The sequence below is a fragment of the Humulus lupulus genome, chromosome 9, assembly GCF_963169125.1.
Source record: "Humulus lupulus chromosome 9, drHumLupu1.1, whole genome shotgun sequence".
In the NCBI taxonomy this organism is placed as follows: Eukaryota; Viridiplantae; Streptophyta; class Magnoliopsida; order Rosales; family Cannabaceae; genus Humulus; species Humulus lupulus.
Window position 1 is genome coordinate 185,438,851 of NC_084801.1, and position 26,114 is coordinate 185,464,964.

General features: G+C 40.0%; 1 protein-coding gene across 1 annotated transcript; it reads left to right on the forward strand.

Annotated features, from left to right (window-relative positions):
• Positions 1 to 4,668: 4,668 nt before the first annotated feature.
• Positions 4,669 to 6,451, forward strand: LOC133802654 (ervatamin-B-like). Its single transcript, XM_062241004.1, has 2 exons — positions 4,669 to 5,164; positions 5,642 to 6,451. Exons 1-2 carry the CDS (start codon positions 4,729 to 4,731, stop codon positions 6,229 to 6,231), a joined length of 1,026 nt encoding a protein of 341 aa, XP_062096988.1. The 5' UTR covers positions 4,669 to 4,728; the 3' UTR covers positions 6,232 to 6,451.
• The last annotated feature ends 19,663 nt before the right edge of the window (positions 6,452 to 26,114 follow it).

The following is a 26,114-nucleotide window of genomic DNA, read 5'->3' on the forward strand; positions in this document are numbered from 1 at the left end:
ACTAAGTGGTCCTCTCGCCTTCTTCATTCGTTATTCCTCCAGGTCTAGGATTTTGTCCTCGAGACCTAGAGGAACTGTCAAGTGCTATTCTTGGTAGCTTTGGATCGTCTAATAACTTTTGGGGAGCCTTGAGTAGTGGTGTCGAGTTCGTACACTTGACAATCGACATTCCCCACAACGCCGCCTGACATGGATAAATGTGCAGCCGTATTCTGACACCATCAGAATACTTATTCCCTATAAAGTTGGTGAGCAACTTTCTGCAATTGGCCATGTGGAATCCACTTGGGCCCATAGTCTTTATTAATGCAGCCATAAGTAATTAATTAACATTGACTCCCCAAATAATTGGGGAATGTGTATTAATTGTCCATTAAGGATAGTAATGACCCCAGCCTCTATAAATAGGATTTGGGTATCTCCTTGTAAAGGTTTCAGAACTTTAACTGGTAAAACATTGTATTCTCAGAGCAATATATACACTGCTTGAGACTCCATTGAAGTTGGCTCAAACAAGTTTCAAGCTCACTAATACCAAAGACTCGTTGACTATGGCTATTTTTATAGCTTGAACCACATAAAACATCTGTGTCTATTTCTTCTATTTTCTCTAAAGTTCTTAGATTACGTTGATAGCGAAAAGACAGTCAACAATACATATTTGATAACCTAAACTTATATTTGATAAATAAATTGTGTTCAATATATGACCAAATTGTCATTAGTTATATTATTTAAGTAATTAAATTTGAAGTTGGAACTCATAAAATTGAAAGCAGATTAATTAAATTGGCAATATTTTATCAATTAAATTTGAGTTTAGGGTATCAAATATGCACGATTTTAAAATACAAGATATTAAATATATACAATTTTAAAATATATGGTACTAAATGAGTATTATTATAAACACATAGTATCAAAACGATACTTTACAAAAACAGTAGTTATACCTACCCTTCTATTTTCAAGAATGTTAACAAGCAATTTCCTTAGTTAACAATGATACCCTACTTGATTTATCAATAACATTTGTTAATTTTTTTGTGCTAAGTTTAGTATTGTTAGAAACATGCATTGAAGATGATCTTATGTGTTAATATTTTTAGTGTCTCACTAATAGATCCATTTATTCGAAACAATAATAAACAAATAACATGGAAAAGAAACACATATATTTTATTTGAATATGTACGCAAGCGTATTGAAGGATAATAATCTTGCCGAAAATCAAGGAGATTATATGGTGGAGTACAACTCATATATTTATGTCCTTTCACACATTACCATGAATCATGACTCAGTCATTTCACTCATACATTGATCAACTTTTTCAGTCTAAAAATTCCAGGTCACAAGTCAAAATATGAAGAAGGCAAATTTTATAAATTGACTATATAATTTATTTGGTCTACTCTCACCTTTGGCACAATTCACGCAAAAACTCGAGCAAACTTATTTTAGCTTGAACATTGACATTGAACATTGAACATGGGTAGCAACCTTATGAAGAAGGCAAATTTTATAAATTGACTATTATTTAAGGGTGCACTTTTAATGGTTGTTACCAATGAATGGTTACTTTAATATTAATCATTAGATTAAAATTAATGATCCATATTTATAGTTGTTAATTAATATTTCTAAAAATAAAATTTGATTTTTTCAAATTTATAGAAGAGTTACCTAATGAAAAATGTGTATTTATTATGAAAATATAATATTGTAAATTTTTCATTTTTCAAATGCATGTCAATTTCTAAATATAGCTAGTGTCTCTCATTGGTTGGAAACAACATTAATTATGACAAAAAAAAAATTAAATTCGAAATTAATATAGAAAAAAAGATTTAGTAGTGACTTGCTATACCAAGTCACTATGTTGTCACATCATCATAATTGTTAGTAAATGGATAGTAACCATGTCCTTGTGATTGTGAAGGATTAGTTGACAAAATGGTGGCTAGAATAAGAAGCTGGAGTTGGAAGTCTTTATCGTTCGCTCGGAGGCTTACACTCATCAATTATGTATTAGTTTCTTTGCACTCGTATTGGGATCATATTGTAGTTCTTCCTAAAAATGTTTTCCATAGGATCAATGAGATTTATAGAGCTTTCTTATGGAAAGTGGTGGCAGATTATGGGGGGTTAGGGAGTGTCGCATGGGAAGAAGTGTGCAAAAGCAAGAAAAGAGGAGGATTGGGTATTAGAAATGTTGAAGTGTGGAACCTTGCAGCGTTGGGGGAAATATGTTTGGGGTATAAAAACAAACAAGGAAAATCTTTGGGTTAAATGGGTTTATTAGGCGTACCTTAGGGGAGAGCAATGGTGGGAGTATGAACCTCCTATGCAATCCAGTTGGTATTGGAAGAAAGTGGTAGTAGTAAAAAATAAGTTGAAAAACTATTACTCTTATCACTCTTTTGTTTATCGAAGGTATAACATACAAAAAGTGTATGAAAAATTTATGGGAATGGAAGAGAGTGTGAACTTGGTTTGGTCCAGATTTGTTTGGAATGCTTTTATAGCTCCTAAGCATGCTTTTATTACGTGGTTAGCAAACCTGAACAGATTAAAAACAAGGGCTAGACTCCACCACATTGGAATAGCACATGACCCAACCTGTCTGATATGTGGTGATGTTAGAGAAGATAATGAACATTTATTTTTTTCTTGTTGTTATAGCACAGGTTGTATCTTAGAAGTGAAGAGATGATTGGATTGGCATTCGAACTCAAGGAGTTTGCTAGGTTTATTGAGATGGCTAGCCAGAGGGAAGGGTCTTTCCCATTTCAGGAGAGGGATATATGCCTCTAGTTTAGCTGCAACTACATACTATTTGTGGAGAGTGCGTAACACTGCACTGTGGGATGACAAAGTTTTTGGTATTGATTGTGCCGTTAGAAATATCAAGCGGGACATTAAAGCTAGAGGGAACTGTTTTTTACAGAATAGACCCAATGAGATAGATAGACAATGGTTTGGGAAATTAATTCTATAGAAATTGTTTAGTTAAGTTTTTGCTCTGGTATCCCTGTTTGGGCTAATTGCAATTTGTACATGGAGGTTTGATAAATGAAATTTGCTTACTTACCAAAAAAAAATGTGGGTTTTCTAGAAAGTGTAAAATTGTTAAGAAAAATAGGAGAAACATAAATAAGTGTTTATATTTTTTTAGACCATGTGTTTTGTCACATTATTTATTTGGATTATGTGTTTTAATAAATTAATTTTTGGACCATGTGTTTTGTAAAGTAGTTCAAATAAAACTCTAATTTTGATTTTGATCAAAGTTTTTTGAACTAACATCATAAATAATTCACCTAACTAACAATTCAAAACAAAAATAAAATTATTCTGCCTAATAACCGTGTTATATTCAATTTTTTCTTTATCAAAAATAGATTTAGGAGTCTATTATTTAACCATTTTATAAAACACAAAGTCTAATTTTTTTTTTTTGATTAAAATACAAAATTCAAACAAATAATAAGACAAAATATTAAATTCAAAAGATATAAACCTCATAAATAATAATAATAATAATTGTGACAAGCATTAATTGCTTTGATTACACATTAGCGCATAACAAGGTAATAAATCCGCGTATCTCATGGTAGCTTTACAAATTTCTAACATTAACTAAATTTAATAATGTTTCTTTATTTCTATTTAAGGAATAATAATAAAAAATTAGAGATACTATTATTATTAATAGATTAAAATAGACAGAGTGTTTTTGAAAATTTTTAGATTGAGACACCCAACCCATACCTATCATATAAAGATATAGATAAATAAATTATTTAAAAAAAAAAGAATAATAATTTTCCACCCCTCTAATTTATTGTACTAAAAATATTATAGAGTATGCCACTTTAAATTAAAAAAATACAAATAAAAACCTTCTAACAAATTTTAATTATTATTTTGAACTCAAAATAAAAACAAATGAACCGCACGATAATTTTGAATTAAAAATCTTATCTCACTAACGTTAAACTTATCAATAAAATTAAAATAGGGTAGGTAATCATTTGGTATCCTGCGTTTTTACAAAGTTTCATTTTGGTACCCTGTGTTTACAAATAATGATCATTTGGTACCCTGTATTTTGAAATCGTACATATTTAGTACCCTGCATTTTAAAATCGTACATATTTAGTATCCTGTATTTTAAATTTGTGCATATTTGATACTCTAAATTAAAATTTAATTAATAAAATTTTACTAATATAATCAAATTACTCTTAATCATACGAGCTACAAATTATATATAACTACTGACAGTTTGATTATATTGACAAAATTTTATCAATTAGATATCAAATATCTATGTTTTCAAAATACGGAGTACTATATGAGCATTATTGAAAACAAAGAATACCAGAACGATACTTTTGCAAAAATAAATGGTACCAAATGAGTAAATTCCTGTTACAATATTCAACTTCCATGCTATATAGCTAGCTAGTGAAAATTATTTCCAAGTGGCATAGAAAATAAGGATATAAACATAGAAATTAAGTTCCACACCACCGTGTACGATAGAAAATTTCAGCTCCAGTTGTTTTCTTGCTATTAATTATAGCATTGGAAACTTTGGTCCGCTACTCTTCTATAAATACCCATGAAATTGTGATTTCTTCAACACAACATCTCATTCAATTAAATTTATATATATATCACTATTATTAGATAATTCAATTAGTTTGAGTTCCATCCATAATGAGTTTCGCATTACTCATTGTGTTACTAATATTTGGAGGATGGGCAAATTCTCTAGCCATGTCTCGCACGTTGCATGAATTTGCCCTAATCAACATGCACGAGCAATGGATGGCTCAGTACGAACGTACCTACGCCGACGACATAGAAAAGAACACTCGTTTCGAAATCTTCAAGAGCAACCTCAACTATATTGAAAAGTTCAACCAGGAACCCAATCGAACATACAAGTTGGGTATCAACCTATTCGCAGATTTGACTAACGAAGAATTCCTTAGACACTTCACTGGTTTGAAGGTGCCTATGGTCCCTTCAAGTTCATCTGAGGAGTACACTTCTTTCAAGTACGAAAACTTGACGGCTGATAATATCCCAACGGGCATCGATTGGAGAAACGAAGGTGCTGTGACTGATGTAAAGAATCAAGGACAATGCGGTATGAGTTATTATCATATTTTTTTTATTGGGCTTCAAAACAAGCTTCACCGGTGGGGTTTTTGTGTATTCCCGACCCGTGAATAGTTTTCAGCGCGATCTTTTTTAGATTTTATACACTATAGTTATTTAGAGCCCCTACAAATTTTCAGAAAAAATTGAATAATTTATAGTGGCAAAAATTAGGTTCAAAACAAGTTGTTGCATGCTTGCATAACTAATTATTTTTATGCTTGTGTGAAAAACAACATATTTGAATCTAATTTTTGGTATGTAAATTATTATGAATTTTCTAAAATTTGCTGATATTATAAATAATTACAATATACACAGTCGTAAAAAAAATCGCGCTAAAAATTATTTTTGAGTCGGAAACACAAAAAAGTTGCACGGGTGAGACTCTTTTTGAAGACTAGCAGAATTCCCTTATATATATAAACTCTTCATATAATAAATTTTATTATTCTCTCTTCTGTAGGATCGTGCTGGGCCTTTTCGGCAGTGGCGGCAGTGGAAGGGATTACAAAGATCACGACTGGGAATTTGGTGTCACTGTCCGAGCAACAACTAGTTGATTGCGTAGGTAAGAACCGCGGCTGCAGCGGTGGATGGACGGAGTATGCATTCGAGTATATAATGCAAAACCAAGGCATAGCCACTGAAACCAACTACCCTTACCAGCAAAGTCAGGAGAGCTATTGTTACACTGGAATTTCATTAGCTGCACAGATCACTGGCTACGAAAAAGTACCTCAAAACAATGAAGATGCTTTGTTGAAGGCAGTTTCTATGCAACCTGTCTCGGTTGGTATTGAGTCAACATCAAGTTTACAATTTTACCAACCATCATCTGGTATCTTCACCGGCGACGACTGTAGTGGTAACCCTATAAATCATGTTGTTACAATTGTTGGGTATGGTGAAGAAAATGGAATCAAGTATTGGCTGGCTAAGAATTCATGGGGAACAACTTGGGGTGACAATGGCTACGTGAAGATCATGAGAGGTGGTGATTCTGCCCAAGGTGTTTGTCTTATTAACACCTATGCCACCTATCCACTTGCCTAAGTATATTGTGATTCTATAGCTACCTAGTGGAGCAATGGAACCTTTTCGTACTAAATATCTTTGTGTTTTCTACAATTGAAATTTCTACCTATTTGCATTTTATAGTAAACGATTTCTTGTAGCTAGTTCCTACAAGAATTAATGTTTCTAGTGAAGACACTTGTCATAACTAGAACCTTTTCATTGTGTTTTTTTTAGTAAAAAGCCAATTTCATATTTGAGAATATAGATTTATTATATTTGCCTCATTACCTAATGAATTTTCTTCTAACCAACTAAATTCATCATCCATTTATAATGACTAATCTAAAAAAATAGTAGTTGGACAGATAGATAACAAGTGTGCGTAATATCATCATTTGACAAGGAATCATTGAAATGGTTAAGAATACTAAAAAAAATATTAGAATAATATATAATCTTAGTTACTCTAAGACACCTAAAAAAAGAAACTTAAAAACTACAACGTAAAGCTTCATCTACTTAAGATATAAAAACTATCAGTCGTTTAGATATTGGGAGACCAGCTAATTTTTGAAAAAGCTCCACCTCGAACATCCTCTGGTATTAAACTACATCTTCCTCTAGTACACAACTACAAACAAACTAAGAACAATTATAAATTAACCTAACTTATTAAAAAAAAATTAAATTCTCAATTCATAATTTCTAAATTATAAATTAACCTAACTTTATCAACCGATTCGCAGATTTGACTGATGAAGAATTCCTTAGGCACTACACTGGTTTGAAGGTGCCTTTGGTCCCTTCAAGTTCATCTGAGGAGTACACTTCTTTAAAGTCTCATGAATGATGTTAAGGATCAAGGACAATCTGGTATGAGTTACTTTAGAATTATTCTCATGCATATGATTATTGTTGATGCAATAATTTTGATCTTTCAAGTTCATATGAGGAGTACACTTCTTTCAAGTACGAGAGAACTCGACTGCTGATGTAAGACCTTAGATTTTGTAGTTGAAAAGTCAAAAGAAAAAAATAAAATATTATTTTATTTAAAGTGGTGGGACCACTTCATTTATCTTTAAAAAAAAATCCTTTCTTCTTCCATTTCTCCCCCGACTGCTCTCTCTCTCTCTTCCCTTCACTACAAGATAAAACAGTATTCATAACACTTAAAAACTGCTAACCGGGAGTATTGATAACGCTTCTGAAAACGTTAACATAGCCCCTGTTATTAAAAGTCCTATCTTTTCTATAACAGTATTCGAATGTTATGTTCGATGTTATCTTAAACTATTCAATAGCACATTTTTAGTTGCTATAATATTAAAATAATAACATTTAGTTAGAGTATTTGGTTATAAATTTGAAGTTTAATATTATACTGTAATGCCCCGAATTCTCCGATGTATTTAACGGCGTGAACAGTAGGCCGGGAGGGTCATACTTGCTTAATTATGTTATTAAATGATTGAATGCATGTATATATTGATTATATTATGATATGATGTGAAGTGCATGCATGTGAGTCCATAATTCTTTATACAGGGGTGTGATGGTAATTTGGTCCGTTAAGGGTAAATTGATTATTTGCTCGCATGTTGGTGATATAATTTGAGACCACATTATGATGTGGGTTTGTTCGAGCCATTTGGCATGAGACGATCAAGGAATGTAAAATATCAGTTTGGTCATAACGGGTTTAAGCTCGGGGCTCGGGGTGAGTCTCGGGGTGTTTTAATGATTAGAATGTTACCGGGTATTAAAGGGTAACGGGAGGTGAAATATTGGTGTTTGAGAATATTGAGATTAGCGGGAATTGGGAAGCGTTAATTATCATTAACGGTGTAGGTGGAAAATGTCAAAATTACCCTTGAAGTGGTTATAGGAGCTTTATTATACCTAGGGGTATAATGGTCTTTTGTGTTATGGATATATATGATGTATGGATGGCTATAAAACAGAACCCAAAACAGAGTTTGCTTCATCCTTCCCGTACCTTCCCTTCCCTTCATTTTCTTTGCTTCTCCTTTGGAGATTTTGGGCTCAAGGGGTGGAACTAAGCTAGGAGATCAAGGGGCTTAAGCTATAGACTTGGTTCAGCCATTGGAGAGGGTTCAATACCAAGTTTGAGGTAAGCTTTGATCATTACTTTTCTGGTTTTGCCCTGTTTTAATGATAAGTTTCAGCTTGTGTTTTTATGGAGGATTGTTGGAATTGATGGAGGTTTTAGGGGGTTGTCTTGGGTTATGATGAGGGAGAGTTATGAGTGTTGTTTAGGGGTTTAAATGGATGTTTGAGAGAGGTTTGGGTGGTGTTTAAATTGGGTTTGAAGGGTTGGTTCTAAGAGAAATCGTAGGGGAAGAAAAACAAGGGTTTTGGCTGAACTGGGAGTTGCGCCACGGCATGGTCAGGGTGAGCCGCGGCCCTTGGTGAAGGCTCGGTTTAGGCGCCTCTGTTTGAGGGGCGGGCCGCGGCATGGCCAAGGAGGGTCGCGGCCCTTAAGGCATTTTTGGCCAAAGTAAGCTTTTTAGCATGGGGATGCAATCCTAAGGCCTCGGGATTGAACCTACTACCCGGTTGAGTAGTGTTTGAGGTCCCGGAGGTTAGGTTTTGGTTTGGGAACCTTTTATTATTCATTTTATTGATGGAATCCCATAATTTGGTTATGACCAGGTAACCGCTAAAGGACCAAAAAGTCGATCGTTCTCAGGGTCACTCTTTTATTTGTTCTTGCTTGAACCGGAGGTAAGAAAACTGCACCCCAAGTGTGACATGCATGGATATTTGTAAGGCATGTTGATTGTGTAATATGGACATGGATTGAACATGGAATGCTTAGCATATGTTGTTCGTTTGTGCATAGCACTGACTAATTAGTCAGGTTTGGCAAAGGTGCTAGTATCAACTGTGAAGCTGTGACTGATTAGTCAGGTTCGGCAGTGGTACTGGGCACTGGTCACGATGCACTGAATTGTTAGTCAGAATTGGCAAAGGTGTTAGTATCAGCTGTGAAGCTGTGACTTATTAGTCAGGTTCGGCGATGGTACTGGACACTGGTCACTTAGCGCTGACTTATTAGTCAAGGATGGACTTAGCGTGGTTCACGCTAGCCAATAGAGATTAGATCTAATCGATTATTAGCATTGAATGACTCAAGGAGCATTAATGCCTGACCGACCCTGAGGGTCGATGAACAAACATAGCTTGGAGGCTAGTGGCTTACTTAACAGCCACTCTCCCGCTAGAAAAGGGAGCTTGGAGGCTAGTGGCTTACTTAACAGCCACTCTCCCGCTAAAATCATGTGATGTTCATTTGCTTGTTGAAAGCTTTATGTTCAGTATGATTATAATGATAATCATTTGATAATGTTATGAAAAGTATTATGTTTTCTTGCTGGGCTTTGGCTCATGGGTGCTATGTGGTGCAGGTAAAGGGAAAGAAAAGCTCACCTAGCCTTGAGTGGAGAGCTGATGTGGTGGTGTGTACATATGCGGCCGCTTGACCGCCACGGTCATGGTGTTCTCAGAGGAACTAGGGGGTTTACACTGTTTTTGCTGCTTAGGTCGGCGAGATTGTAAATTTAAAACTGTAATGACCATTTTGTACTGAGAACCACTTGTAAATGTTTTGTTTAGCTCTGCAGAGCAGTTTGTAATAAAATCTCCATTTCCTTTTTATTGGTTTTGTACCTTAACCTGTTAATTACACTTAGAGCACGTTTTTTACCAAAGAACTCAGGTAACGAGTCAAAGTTCCGGTCCACCGTTCACCGTAACTGTTCTGGGGTAGCCAGGGCGTTACATATACTTTTTGCATAACACTTTTCAACTGTTACATTTGATTATTTTGATAGCATTTTTAGTTTGTTATATTATATAAATCATAACAATTTATTACGCTTATAATATGTTTCTAAATCATAACATATTAAGGTTTTTTATTGTGATAAGGGTACTTATAAGTTTTTTTTTTTTTAATTAAAAGATCTTCATTATTGTATTTTGATAAAAAAAAATCAAAATTAATCATAAAATGTAATTCTCAATAGATTGATAAACCATAAGTATTACATTAAACAATAACTAATTCAAACTATGAATGTGTCTATTTCATGAGATCTTAGTTCTAACTTAAGTTTGAAAGCATAACATAATAAAGTTTTATAATCTTGAACATTTTTTACTTCAAAAATGAAAAACAAAAAATTACAAGATACACAAAAGTAAACCATGCATGAAACTTGCTCCATCCTTCAATTCATCATCATTTGTGCACTTGTCTTTGTTGTGAGTCCATTTGTTGTGCACTTGTCATATACATGTTTCCCTTTCTTCCACAGGTCCATGTGTAATCCCCTTTGCAATAAAGTCAGTTGTAGTCCACAAAAGGCCTATTGCTGTCAAGCTTATGTTAAGCTCTGTCTTTAGAGCACTGTAAGCTCCTGTCACATCTACACACCTGTAATATTCGAGTGTAATAATGGAATCACACCAGCAATTACTTAAAGTGGTAATTCTAGGGCTTTTATATAAAAAAAAAAAAACAGAACCAAATTGCCTTGTATTAATTAAAAATGCATGAAAGTTGTAATTCTAGGTTTCTATGTTGGAAGTAATGAAATTATAAGATTTTATCAGTCAATCCAAGTATAGGTGTCAGTGTGTGCCTATGCATGTGTGTAGTCGGTCACTTGATATATTATGTCACTACACAATATAGTATCTGATAAAACTGGAAGATTAGAACTTATTAAAGTGGTAGCTATATAGTCATCCATGTTGCATTAATGAAATTATTAGCTCTTATTAAATATATCTGTATTATACTTTCAAAAGCATCAATCAAGCAATCAAAGAATATGTACTATTATCTGATAGAAGTGTCAAACGTAAGCATGAAAAATCATAGACAACCTATGACTTCAATACAGTAATGTGTATAAAAAGGAAGAATGAAAAGGCTAATAAAAGCAGACATTACATTTATAGGCTAATAAAAGGCTAACTTTAAAAAGTTAGTAATATAAGTTTACCTTTAAAACATGCAAAATAATCTTTAAAGACCCAACACGTGCATCCACACTCTCAGTAGAGAAATATAGAACCCTCGACGGAGAAATGACAGCACATTCAAGTGATCTCATTTATGCAAGTGTGGTTTGATTGGTTTCCATCTAGAGACAGAATATATCAATGATAAGAAATTTCAATTCTTATTTCACTAGTTAAATAGCCACAAACTCTTAGGAAGACAGAGTTCTCACATTCTATGATATCCCTTTGGGTCTAGTTGACAAGTCCTGGAAGTGATCTGAACCTAAAACAACACATATGGATTGATCTACTGCATCTAGTGCCATCTAACACTTTCTTAAAGATCTTAAACTTTCACCTAAAATATTATAGATATATATATAAAAACATATATCCTACTAAACAAACAGTAAGTTGCATGATTTACCTGAGAATTTAAAGAGGAAAGAATACTGAAGTCGCTGTACTGGCCAGACGATTCCCTTAATAACTTTTTCACACCAGTAGAAACATCCTGTCAAGATAAACTAAAGCTTAATATACTTAAACAATTAAACTTTATAAGAATGCTGCAAGAAAATCCCAAACAAAAATACTAGTTTCTAGTTACCAAATAGCAACCAAAATCAACTTTTCCTACCCTCTTCATGTTTCTTTTCCACTTCTCATTGATAAGTTCTAATAAGAAAAATCTATAATTCCTCCCTTTTTCTCTCTACTTGATCAATAACCATGTTCTTTTTTTACTGAACCTTGGAAGACATTTCTTATGCAGCCTAGGATTTGATTTTTAAACCAAAAGACAAACAATCATTCATTTATAAGCTATTTTGGTGGTAAAAATTTTAAATTTAATTTCCCTTAAAACCAAATAGATTATTACATAGATATGCATGAACATCAGATGAGATGAACCTCATACCACTAGCTATTTTGCACAACTTATGATTATATGTGCTAAAGACAAAAAAAAATAGAGATGCTTAAAAATTATCAAAGATTTGTAAAAGATTTCATTAACCCACTTGGAATCCAAACTAACATGTATTTAGCCCAGGTTAGAGAAATTTCCTAGTTATATTTCTCCAAACAGATAACACAGCCCTGTTACAGCATATACCTTACAAGATACAGTTTTGTCTTCCTCTTTTTTTCTTCATTTATTTAAATTATATGCACACACACACATACACACAAAAATATGAGAGCCAAGAGCAGTTATTCTGTAAGGAACACTTTCTTAATCTCCATACCAACTTCTACTTTCTGAGTTTCATGAGTTAGATTAGCTATAAGCTTACAACATAAGTTATTTACCAGTATATGTGTATTCATTCTATTTATAGCAGCTGTAGAGTCCAAGAATTTTACTTAGCTAGTTAGATAGTAGTATAATAGTAATAGTAGTATTATTGTTATGACTGTGGATTTTTGGTTCAGACCGGGATTTATTTGGACACTCATAGTAACACTTGTAGATTTTCTAAGTTTAACCTATAGTTTAGGAATATTAATTTTAACCTAAGATTTGATTAATATAACTGATATTGAGGGTAATATTTATTATATTATAATGTTTAGATAAGACCCAATAAGATAATAACACATGTCATGTGTATGTTTAATGATAATTAAGTATTTTTGAGGAATAAGTTTATTAAGAGTAAAATTTGAATATCCTAGGGTCAATCAGCAACTTTGAAAATGTTAGAGGGCTTAGTCAAGGTTGTTTACTCAATTCAAATTAAGCTAAAAATGTGTAATTTCGTGTTTAAATATTCAGCGTATGCCGATATATCGTAACTGTAGGGGGCGATATATCGCAGTACGGGGATACGAAAAACACGAAACGTCGCACGATTGCCTAGGGCATACTGGCCCAGGCAATATATCGCCTACAGGGGGCGATATATCACCTCCTTCAGGGCATTTTGAAACTTTTTGAAAATGTTCTCCATTCAAATCTTCAACCTCTTGATAAGTCCAGCATCTTTCTGAACGAGTCTTCAGCCTCTACTGAACAATAATTCAAATATTTTTCACTTAAAAAGCCATTATTTTTATTCAAGTTAAATGAAGATCTTTTCATTCCTAAACTCTATAAATAGGACCTAGTATCAGGCCATTTATTTATACATCAAACTAAGTTCAGAGGTTGCTAGTTGCTAGGTTATTGTGAGAGTGTAAACACTTGGGTTGGGGATTATAAGCTTGATCACTATAAGCTTACCAAACACTTGGGAAGTAAGGTTTTATAGCATTTCGGTTCAAGGTTTAGATTGACTATAGAAGCATTCAAGGTATTCCACACTCTAGTTCATTTGGTATTATTTTCTTTAAGTTCTCATAGTCTTCTACTCAGCATTCTAACCTTATTCTTTATTCTTGGTTAGGAAATCTAAGAACTTGCACATAAAGTTTTGGTAAGTATATTCTCAATGGTATAGTTCTTCCATTCTTTTCATCTCATTCTCTTTAGTATACCCACCCTTCCATTTATGGTTTTTAGGAGTGTTCCAAAGTCCCAAAATCTGTTCTCATATCCCGGTAATTTTGGTAAGGAAAATAGGATAGGATTTATGTGTTATATGATTTATATGTTATCTTATGATTATGTGTTATGAAATATGCTATAATATGTATAATTGTAGACTTGGGCATATGACCCGTACAACTAACAAGCCCCAAATAGATTATGGGCATATGACTTGCTTAGCTAGCAAGCCCCACTAATCTAATGGGCATATGACTTGTTTAGTTTATGGGACCCCAAGTAATAATGGCCACTATAGTATGTATGTGACATATGTGTTATGATATGTTTTATGTTTGTACGCCCTGGATTTCCCACGGGCTGTTTAGCAAGACGATCCTCGGACTAAACATGATTTAGCCCGAGGCTCCCACAGGCCAGAGGCTTTATCTTCAGGACGGGCCCTTTCTAGCTCGAGGGGATGGAGTTTCCTGCTCCCTCTTGTTGTTCCAGGAGCTGGGAACAACATCCGGCGACCACTGACGGATCAGCTCGGGTTATGGATTGCTCCGGTAGCGAGCTTCTCAGGAAGCTCTGACCCTATGGGAAGTCAACACGCAAGATAAACGTGCATAATCCTGCCATCACGTGTCCGATATCCCCCTGACTTCTCGGACACGCCGCAGGAACGTGCGTATTCAGACACCCACGGATGGGTTGGGCCGTGCGGCCCATTATCTCCTTCCATACTGATTAGACCACACTTGTGTGTCAGGTTTAGGAAGTAATCATGAATATCACAGACTTGATATGACAAATGGTAAGGTCACGGGATGACCTCCCTACCAATTTCCAGGTGCCTTCTCCTATAAATATGGAGACCCTGGGAATTGATAGGGGTTGGAAAAAATAGTCTTGTAAGAACTATATATTTGGTAAACCAATTACCCAGAAAAGATCAATAATATTGACTAGTGGAGTAGAAGGATTTTTAACCTTCGAACCACTTAAAAACGTGTTTAAGGTCACCTAGTTCTTTTCACAAAGATTTCATATCTGCGGCAGTTCTACTTTTAAGTACTAATCTCTTTCTCTTCTTCTCTTAATTACCTGTTGCCGAAGAACCGCGTCAACAGTTTGGTGCTTTCATTGAGAGCAAGTCCAATTAGTACTACCACAAACATACAACTATGGTGACCACTCGATCCAAACATGGCAACGAGACAGAACAGCATGATGGGCAGGAGGCCCGCCATGTTGCCCTCCCCGAGGAGCAAGTTCCTGAAGTCCAGCAAAGGCCAGGAAAGCAGCCGGCCGGCCAAGACGACACTGGTAGTTCGACGCCCCGGCCGCCTAATCCGAATCCAGGTTATTATACTGCGGTGGAGATGGAGAATGCTCAACTGAGGAGCCAGCTAGCAGCAGCTGGTCAGCAAATCTAGGATATTCTGAGTCGACTACCCCCTCTCACGACCAACGGTAACGTTGGAGAGAGGCAAGGCGAGGCTCCTAAGTCTCGCCGGAGTAATCGATCCAGGCATAGCCGTTCGGGTAGACTCCCTGCAGCCAACTCCACCCCTTCATCACGCCATCAAGAGGCGAACTTCAGGGAAATGCCTCAGACCGAACCGCAGCAGTACAGCCGTTCGGTTAGGACATCAATCCCTAGCTCTCAGCCTTCCTCGAGGACACCCGGAAGAGATAGGGGAAATTCCCAAAGGAGGGCCGAGGAGATCCGGAGACGTCAGCCCGTCCCCGAAGAGCGTCCAGTTCCTCGTCCAGATCGCCCAGCGCGAAACCATCAAGCTGGCAGGGTCGAGAGGCCCCCACCAAATTTAGTCCGTCCAGACGGCACTAGGATCGCCTCTCCGGTCAGGCATCCTCCTTCTCCCATCAGATACCCGTCTCCTCAGCCCATCCGAGACATCCCGACCTACGGAAATAGTAGGAGAGACCCGCCATCGGCCGGGCCTTCCCGCAGCAGCAGGGCGCCGGGAGGAGGAGCAGGTCGGAGCCTCCAAAGACGCACATCGAGCCTGTCCAGCAGGAGTCACTGGACCGGTAGCGCACGGAGTGATCTTTCGGGAGGAGACCTGCGACAGCGACTAAGTTCAGCACAAAGTCACCATAATTCCCATGGAGGCGACCTTCGAGATCGCCTCAACTCTCACAGAGAGGGTCCAGTTAGGGATGGTAGCCAGGCCCGTTCAGTTGGGGTCCGATCCGAAGTACGTAATGGCGGGAATGCCCCAAATGACCTATCTCCAGATAGGAGGGGCAATAACCCGCCTAATATGTACAACGGGTTCGGAGCTGTTGAACAGCCCCGGAATAACCCAGGATCTCAGGACAAAACCCTAGAGCGCTTAACTCAAATGGAGGAGCTGATGAAGAAGCTCCTGTCAGAGAAAGAAAAAGACGAATATGATTCAGGGGATGAGATGGAGCTCTTCGCCCCCAACATAGCAGCAACGGCATACCCTTCTGGCTTTCGTATGCCTCACTTGTCAAAGTTCAACGGGGATGGAGACCCATCTGACCACTTAGGGATGTTCAACACCCTAATGATGGCTCATAACATCGGGCCAGAGCTTCGTTGCTTGATCTTCCCTTCCACCCTAACTGGACCTGCCAGGCAGTGGTTCAAACAAAGTAAAAGGCAATCAATCAGCTCCTGGAAGACCTTTTCGGCTGACTTCAAGAGGGCATTCCGCGCCTCTCAGGCCGCCAGGGTCCAGGCCGACTCCCTAGCTAACGTGAGACAGCAACCTGGAGAAACGCTAAAAGCCTACTTGAGCAGATTTGCAAATGTCGCTGCTCGAGCCAGAGACGCCGACGACAGCTCCAAACTCATGGCTATGAGGACCGGGATCCTAGTAGGCGGAGATCTGTGGAAGGATATTCAAAGGAGGGGGGTCAGCTCAGTTAGTGAATTCCTTAACAGAGCCCAAGAATGGATAAACTTGGAGGAAGCTGAAGCTTCAGCCGCGGGGACCAGCCAGGTCCTCGAGAAGCCCGCTGGGGCGGGAACAGAGATCGTAGTAGCGACTCCCGACGTCACGCAGAGCAACCAGCCCGGTGGCGGCAAAAGAAAAGGAAATGGTGAAAACGTCCAGCACGGTCAAAAGAAGAATAAGTCCGTGGATAAATTCAAGCCCGTGTTCACAGCGTATACCGAGCTCACCCAAACCAGAGAGAATATTTTCCTGGCCAACGCTACGCGAGTCCCCTGGAGAAGACCGGAGCCAATAAAGCACCCTAAGGGAAAGAGAGACGCTTCCAAATTCTGCCGTTTTCATAACGACGTCGGGCACAATACCGACGACTGCAGGCACCTCAAAGATGAAATCGAGACTCTCATCCGAGCAGGTCCGTTGGCGCAATACTCGCGGAACAGGGTCCCCACAGGTCGACCCGCTCCGGAGATCCCAGCCAGTCAACCTGGACCTCGAGTAGATCAGGACGTCCCTCCCCCCGTGGTCGAGGGAGAGATTTCCACCATCTCTGGAGGGCCACACATGGCTGGCACGAGCAGAGGCGCCCAGAAGAGGTACATAAATGAGTTGAAGGCCCACAATGGAGGGGAGTTCGTCCCGGAACAGCGTCAATCAAAACAACAAAGATTAGAGAAACAACCAGTCACTTTCACGGAGGAGGACGCGGGCCATGTCCAATTCCCTCATAACGATCCCTTGGTCGTAGCAGTCCAGCTCGCCAACCGGAGAGTAAGGAGGGTGTTAGTGGACAATGGGAGCTCGGTGAATCTCCTATTCCGTTCAACCTTAGAAAAAATGGGTCTGACCGTCTCCGAGCTAAAGGCAACCTCGATGATGCTATATGGTTTTTCAGGCGGAGGGTCAGCAGCGATAGGAACGATCGAGCTGGTGATCACCCTAGGCGACGAGTCCCGAATAGTGTTCAAACTGCTCGAATTCGTAGTCATTGACTGCTCCGCTGCCTACAATGCAATTTTGGGCCGACCAACGCTCGTTGCTTTCGAAGCCATCACATCCGTCCGGCACCTCGCCATGAAGTTCCCTACTTCGACAGGGGTCTGCACTATCAAGGGCGATCAGCTCGCTGCCAGGGAATGCTACAGCATTTCCATGAAGGGAAAATCTAAACCCGGGCAGGTGGCGATGGCCATTCAGGATGAAGAGGAATCGCAGGGACCCAAGGCGGCCCCTGAGATTAAAGAACCTCGGGTTTCCGAAGACGAAAAGCTCGCCTTAAGCGAGGACATTGACCCCCGAGTAGGCGAGGACAGGTCCGAGCTCCAAGCTATTGAAGATCTCGAGGAGGTAGGCATCGATGAACAAAATCCTTCACGGACGGTGAAGCTTGGAAAGAACCTCTGCGATAGAAGAAAGGCGGATCTGACCGCGTTTCTGAAAAAGAACCTAGACGTATTCGCATGGTCGCACGAGGACATGATAGGGATCAGTCCGAGCGTAATCATGCACACGCTCCACCTAGACAAAAGCGTCCCTGCAAAGTCTCAAAAGCAGAGGCGTTTAGGGACAACCCGAGCCGAGGCCCTTGAAGAAGAAGTGGCCCGGCTCAAAAAATGTGGCTTTATCCGCGAAGCCAGATTTCCCATTTGGGTTGCCAATCCCGTGTTAGTTCCAAAGCCCAATGGCAAGTGGCGGACCTGTATTGATTTTTCCGACCTGAATAAAGCTTGCCCCAAGGATTGCTTTCCGTTGCCGAGGATCGATCAACTGGTGGATGCCACGGCGGGGCACGAGCTCATGTCCTTCATGGACGCGTACTCGGGCTACAATCAGATCGCGATGAATCCAGCAGACCAGGATCATACCAGCTTTATGACCCCGACTAATGTCTATTGTTATAAGGTCATGTCGTTCGGTCTTAAGAATGCCGGGGCAACCTACCAAAGGCTGGTAAATAGAATGTTCGCGGATCAGATCGGGAAGAACATGGAAGTGTACGTCGATGATATGCTTGTCAAGTCAAAGACTGCCACCAACCACGTTGCCGACCTGGAAGAATGTTTTAACATACTGCGAGAATATGGCATGAGGCTCAATCCTCAGAAATGCACTTTCGGTGTCGCATCGGGGAAGTTCTTGGGTTTCATAGTCAATACCCGAGGAATCGAGGCAAATCCCGACAAGATCAGGTCACTGCTCGAGCTTCCATCCCCCAGGTCGCGGAAAGATGTCCAAGGCCTCACAGGAAGGGTGGCGGCACTGAACCGGTTCATTTCCAAATCGACCGACAAGTGCCTGCCTTTCTACAACCTGCTCCGCGGAAACAAGAAGTTCGAATGGACAGTAGAGTGCGAGGGCGCATTCCTCGACCTAAAAACGCACCTAGCTGAGCCACCTGTGCTATCAAAGCCCAGGGTAGGAGAACCTCTTTTCCTCTACATGGCCGTGACTGAGGACGCAGCTAGTGCCGTTCTGGTGCGAGAAGAGGACCAGGCTCAGAAACCGGTTTATTACACCAGCAAGAGACTCCTCGGAGCTGAGTCAAGGTACCCGTTGATGGAAAAGCTGGCGTTCTGCCTAATCACGGCCTCGCGAAAACTCAGGCCATACTTCCAGTCCCACTCTGTACACGTCATGACCGATCAGCCTCTAAGGCAGGTTTTGCAAAAGCCTGAAGCCTCGGGACGCTTGCTAAAGTGGGCGGTCGAACTCAGTCAGTTCGAGATTTTCTATACTCCCCGAACTACCATAAAAAGTCAAGCCTTGGCCGACTTCGTGGCAGAATGCGCGGGATTCCGTGAGATCCCATCGGAAGATTCACAGCAGCTCACATCCTCAGGCTCATCGTGGAGGATCTTCATTGATGGCTCATCTAACGAGAACGGCTCCGGGGCCGGAATCATTCTGATATCCCCAGAAGGACATAGATTCCATTCGGCGCTGAGGTTCGGGTTCAAGGCGTCCAACAACGAGGCAGAGTACGAGGCCTTGTTAGCCGGACTTAGGATAGCTAGCGAGCTAAAGGCAAGCTCTGTCCAATGCTTCAGCGACTCCCAGCTCGTGGTGAATCAGGTCTTAGGCGAGTATCAGGCGCGGGGTCCCAAGATGGCCTCTTATTTGGCTAAGGTAAAATCCGAATTGTCTACGTTTAGGCAAGGGTCGATCGAGCAGATACCTCGGGAGCAGAACGCCAATGCAGATGCTCTCGCCAAGCTCGCCACCTCGGGGGAGGCAGAAACCCTGGGGTTGGTGCCAATTGAGTTCTTGGACAAACCAAGCATAGACGGAGATCGAGCGGATATTGAGATGATTGACATCAGGCCGACCTGGATGACTCCCATTGTTGAGTACCTCGTCGAGGGCAAGTTACCCGAAGGGCGCAACGACGTACGGCGAGTCCTTTATCAAGCTCCGAGATATACGCTAGTCGAGGGGGTGTTGTACCGACGTGGGCATTCATTACCTCTCCTCCGGTGTGTTCTTCCAAGTGAGGCGAAGGCCATCCTGCAGGAAGTTCATGACGGATTCTGCGGAGATCACACTGGGGGGCAAAGCCTGGCCTTGAAGATCCTTCGGCAGGGTTTTTACTGGCCGACTCTGTCCAAAGACTCGATCTCATACGTAAAAAAGTGCGACAAATGTCAGCGGTTCGCCGCGGTTGCACGAGCACCCCCGGCCGAGCTAAAAATGATATCGTCTCCCTGGCCCTTCGCCATTTGGGGCATAGATCTAATAGGCGCCCTGCCCACCAGAAAGGGCGGGGTCCGTTACGCCGTGGTAGCCATTGACTACTTCACAAAGTGGGCCGAAGCAGAGCCGTTGGCGACAATAACATCGAAAAAGGTGCTAGACTTCGTGGTTAAAAGCATCGTTTGTCGATTCGGCCTACCCAAAAAGATCGTTTCCGACAATGGCACTCAATTTGACAGCGACCTGTTCACCGAATTTTGCGAAAAGAACGGAATTGTGAAAAGTTTCTCATCCGTGGCCTATCCCCAGGCGAACGGCCAGGTCGAAGCTGTCAATAAAACTCTGAAGGCAAGCCTCAAGAAGAGGTTAGGTGAGGCAAAGGGGATCTGGCCAGAACAGCTCCCCCAAGTTCTGTGGGCCTATAGGACCTCACATCGGACTCCCACGGGTCACACTCCTTTCTCCCTAACCTTTGGAAGTGAAGCGGTCCTCCCCGTGGAGGTAAAGGTCCTGTCGCACAGGGTCCGGTCCTACGAACAAGACAAGAACCACGAGCTCCTATGCCACTCCTTAGACTTGATGGATGAGAGGCGAGAGGATTCACAACTCCAGCTCGCCCATTATCAACAGAAAATCACTCGCTACTTCAACACTAAGGTCAAAAGACGTGCCTTTAGCGTCGGCGATTTGGTCTTGAGGAGAGTTTTCCTGGCCGGGAAAGATCCCAAAGATGGGGTTTTGGGACCAAGCTGGGAAGGACCATACCAGGTCATCGAAGTCATCAAAGAAGGGACGTATAAATTAGCTCGACTTGGTGGAGGGGCGGTCCCGCGGACTTGGAATGCAATCCACCTAAAGAAATATTATCAATAAACATTTGTAAGACCTAGAAGGTCACCTTCCATGTATAAATAAAAATCAAATGTTTCTCGTTATTTGCAAGGGTAATTTTAAAGTAACAACGAAAGACCCTTTCCCAGTTACTTGGGGGGCATATGGTACCCGGATATATCCAGGTCTCCTTAACGACTTAGGTGTTAATTTTTATCTATGGATAAGAGTTATCACAAACTAAGTCCTATCCTGGTCTTAACCAGGTCATAAAACTTGGAAGTTAACAAAAATTTGTTGACCGTGGTTCTTCTTTAAAGAGCCCGGGATACGGATAAAAGTTGACGCGATCTGAGTTTTTTCAAAATAAGCTCCTGGTCTTAACCAGGTCATAAAACTTAGAAGTTAGCTAAAATTTGTTGACCGAGGTTCTTCTTTAAAGAGCCCGGGATACGGATAAAAGTTGACGCGAACTAAGTTTTTTCAAAATAAGCTCCTGGTCTTAACCAGGTCATAAAACTTAGAAGTTAGCTAAAATTTGTTGACCGAGGTTCTTCTTTAAAGAGCCCGGGATACGGATAAAAGTTGACGCGATCTGAGTTTTTTCAAAATAAGCTCCTGGTCTTAACCAGGTCATAAAACTTAGAAGTTAGCTAAAATTTGTTGACCGAGGTTCTTCTTTAAAGAGCCCGGGATACGGATAAAAGTTGACGCGAACTAAGTTTTTTCAAAATAAGCTCCTGGTCTTAACCAGGTCATAAAACTTAGAAGTTAGCTAAAATTTGTTGACCGAGGTTCTTCTTTAAAGAGCCCGGGATACGGATAAAAGTTGACGCGAACTAAATTTTTTCAAAATAAGTTCCTGGTCGTAACCAGGTCAGAAAACTTAGAAGTTAGCTAAAATTTGTTGACCGAGGTTCTTCTTTAAAGAGCCCGGGATACGGATAAAAGTTGACGCGAACTAAGTTTTTTCAAAATAAGTTCCTGGTCTTAACCAGGTCAGAAAACTTAGGAGTGAACTAAAAATTTGTTGAACGCGGATCTTATTTAAAGAGCCCGGGATACGGATAAAGTTAACTCGAACTACGTTCATAAAAATAAAGAGATAAATTATGACCAAATGCATAAAAATATATATGTAAAACTGGTTGAGCAAATTGTCTCGAGGCGGAAACGCCTCACATAAAAAAGAGAATTACAATAATAAAAAAAAAAGTGTTCAAAATACGAAAACAAGAAGCATCCTAAGCCCCATCAGCTGGCCCTTTGGAGGTCGCGGTCTCACCCTGCTCCGCCGCGGCAGAGGCCTCTCCAGTCTCCGATGGAGGAGCCTCCTTATTCAGGCGGGCTTGAAACCGCGGCAACAGGAATTCCCAGAGGTCCGGCGGCATGAAGGAGAAGTCCGCGTCCGGATTGTGGGACCAGCAGTGATAGAATAGGTCCTGTAAGGACTGCTCCGACACGACCCGCTCGTCTTTCAGGGCGGCCTGGGAGGTCTGGACTTCGGCCTTCGCCACCTCAAGGTCTGCCCGCGATGCGGCCAGGGAGTTTTTAAGCTCTAGGTTCTCGGAGCGAAGCTTCTCTAGCTCGGATGCGGCCAGGGAGCGTTTAAGCTCTTGGTTCTCCGAGCAGACCTTCTCTAACTCGGCTTTTAAGGCGTATTCCCTAAGCTACCCGGTTTTTGCACCCAAAGTTCCTACGGATCCTACCCAGAAATTGTTCCTAAGAGAGAATCATGGAACCCATGTTCTAAGGCGATGTCCCATGGCAAGTGTGCCCTAATCAAAGAAGGGCCGTCACCCTCCATATCCGCGCGACCCAGAAAACCTCTGCCTGTGGCTACAGTAAAATTTTTTACCTAGGCTACAGTGGCATGCTTTCAAAAATAAACAGGGACAGAAGACTTACAGTATAGGGTTGGATGGTGAGCGAGGTTGCTGCGCTGGTAGGAGCTTCGTTGGCACAGTAGTCTCCAAGGCCTTGAAGGAACTCGCACGCTTAAGCTTCGTGAACGGAGAAGATGAGAGCAATGGAAATGAGGGTTTTGTTCTTCGGAAGGTCAGAAAGAAAAGAAGGAAATTTGAGAGGTTCTGAATGGTAAGGTGGTCCGTGCGTGGGATGACCACCCCCTTTTTATACAAGGGGGGATCACGTGTAAAAGGCTCCTGGGAGACCCTCCACTCGAAATGTGAAACGACGGCTGGACAGTAGGCTAGGCCATTTAATGCGGTTCTCGTAGAGTGTACCGTCGCCACCCACGGCGTTCCACGTATCAGACGCATGCGAAAAGCATGGAATGCGAAGGGTTGTGGGAGAAGTCTAAAAGCTCCTACTGTGGTCTCCCATGTCTGACGTCATGGACCACGAGCAGGAGCTTGGGGGGCAGATGTACGCCCTGGATTTCCCACGGGCTGTTTAGCAAGACGATCCTCGGACTAAACATGATTTAGCCCGAGGCTCCCACAGGCCAGAGGCTTTATCTTCAGGACGGGCCCTTTCTAGCTCGAGGGGATGGAGTTTCCTGCTCCCTCTTGTTGTTCCAGGAGCTGGGAACAACATCCGGCGACCACTGACGGATCAGCTTGGGTTATGGATTGCTCCGGTAGCGAGCTTCTCAGGAAGCTCTGACCCTATGGGAAGTCAACACGCAAGATAAACGTGCATAATCCTGCCATCACGTGTCCGATATCCCCCTGACTTCTCGGACACGCCGCAGGAACGTGCGTATTCAGACACCCACGGACGGGTTGGGCCGTGCGGCCCATTATCTCCTTCCATACTGATTAGACCACACTTGTGTGTCAGGTTTAGGAAGTAATCATGAATATCACAGACTTGATATGACAAATGGTAAGGTCACGGGATGACCTCCCTACCAATTTCCAGGTGCCTTCTCCTATAAATATGGAGACCCTGGGAATTGATAGGGGTTGGAAAAAATAGTCTTGTAAGAACTATATATTTGGTAAACCAATTACCCAGAAAAGATCAATAATATTGACTAGTGGAGTAGAAGGATTTTTAACCTTCGAACCACTTAAAAACGTGTTTAAGGTCACCTAGTTCTTTTCACAAAGATTTCATATCTGCGGCGGTTCTACTTTTAAGTACTAATCTCTTTCTCTTCTTCTCTTAATTACCTGTTGCCGAAGAACCGCGTCAACAATGTTACATTATGAAATTTATGTATATGGTTTATGTGTTAGATTTTCCTTGCTGGGCATTAGGCTCACTCCTTTTATGTTTATATGTGCAGGAAAATAGCTTTGATGGCGGGAAAGGTTCTTGGTAGTTTTGGGCATGTGTATTGAGGCGGAATGGATTCAAAGAGCCGAGAGTTTCGATTCGAGGATGAAGTCTTTACTTATGGTTTTATGTGTATTTTTCCGCACTTTATTATGCAATCCTTTTTAATTACAATTATGTTATGTTTTGATTTTAAAACAATGGGATCCCATATCCTACTTTGAGTTTTATGTAAGTTTAACATTTATTTTTACAAGTTTTTTTTAATAAAGTTATGATCATATCACTTGTAAGTGTTATTAAGGATTAGTGTCTATGTATAGTTTCGTTAATTGTCCAAAGTCTAGAGTAGTTGGGTCACTACAGCAGCAGTAAAAATATATTTCTGTAATGCACTTTCAGCTATGCCCTTAAGACGTGAAAAATTATAGAAAGTATTTGTGTGATATTGAAAATGTAACACCGAACACATATTGGTGTAGGTTCCTTAACATTTAAAAAATAAATAAATCCTAAATAAGGAGTAACAAAAGCAGCAATGTCACACTAAACAGTAATGACTCAAGAAATCAAGGAAGAGTCCAATATCATGATAAACTCTTAAGTCATGACTACTAAACTATGTAGTGTCCTAAGGAAATAAAAAAAGAAATAGAAAAATAAAATACCCAAACCAGAAAAATATGTAAGTTAATCAAAAGAAAAAAAAACTCGTTATTAAACACAAAAGATGGGAGGCATTAACACAAAAAAAATGACAAGAATATCTCAAAATACAGACACAAAACACCTTTAAAACTATTTCTAAATGATGCATACTTATGGTTACTTCAAGGATATTTCAATTCTGTTCACACTACGATTGGGCATTCTTATGGTCTTTAGTAGAAATATCACCCAAAAAATTTCTTGTAGTAAATTAATCAAACAGTTTCAAGGCAAATGAATGAAACAAAGTAAGTTATAGAAAAAATTATGGGCTGTCCAATACTCGAAAATATAACTTCTCTTTCCAAAAAGGTCCTGCCCTAGGAATAAAACAAAAATATTTCAAACTTAATAAAAGATTATTTTTTGTGGTAATTCTAAAACACAGAATGAAAACAGAAAGATAAAAACTTGGGGTCGAGAAACTAAATATAATGATAATGGAAAAATAGTAGCCCTACAGAGCATTAAAATTTAAAACCATCAGGGTCAAAGCTCAACAGCAATGATAATCACTGCATATAATATATTTATGCACACATAATCTGTCTATAATTTGTTCATTATTCAGCTCAATGATATAAACACCTTATAAAACTTCAAAAGAATTTAAAATATATTAGATTAATGTTTTCCATTATTGTAAATGCATTATTCGCCTAGTTTTCCATTATGTACTAGTGCATTTCATTCATCAACAACAACCATATACTTCACACTAGTTAAAACAGAACATTTCACAAATGACAAATATGGAATAGAATATAGAAATAAGTTGAGACAACTACAGTTATATAAATATATATATATATAGAGAGAGAGAGAGAGAAAGAGACCTTTTCTGAACTATGAGGCCTTGAAAGTGAGTATCAAAATCTGAAATTCCAGAGCTTAACTGGTCAGAATCCATTGATGCTTCTGCTGCTTCAGCAACGCCCAAAAGCCTTAAACACTCATTCCAACACTCAGCACCCCTCCAT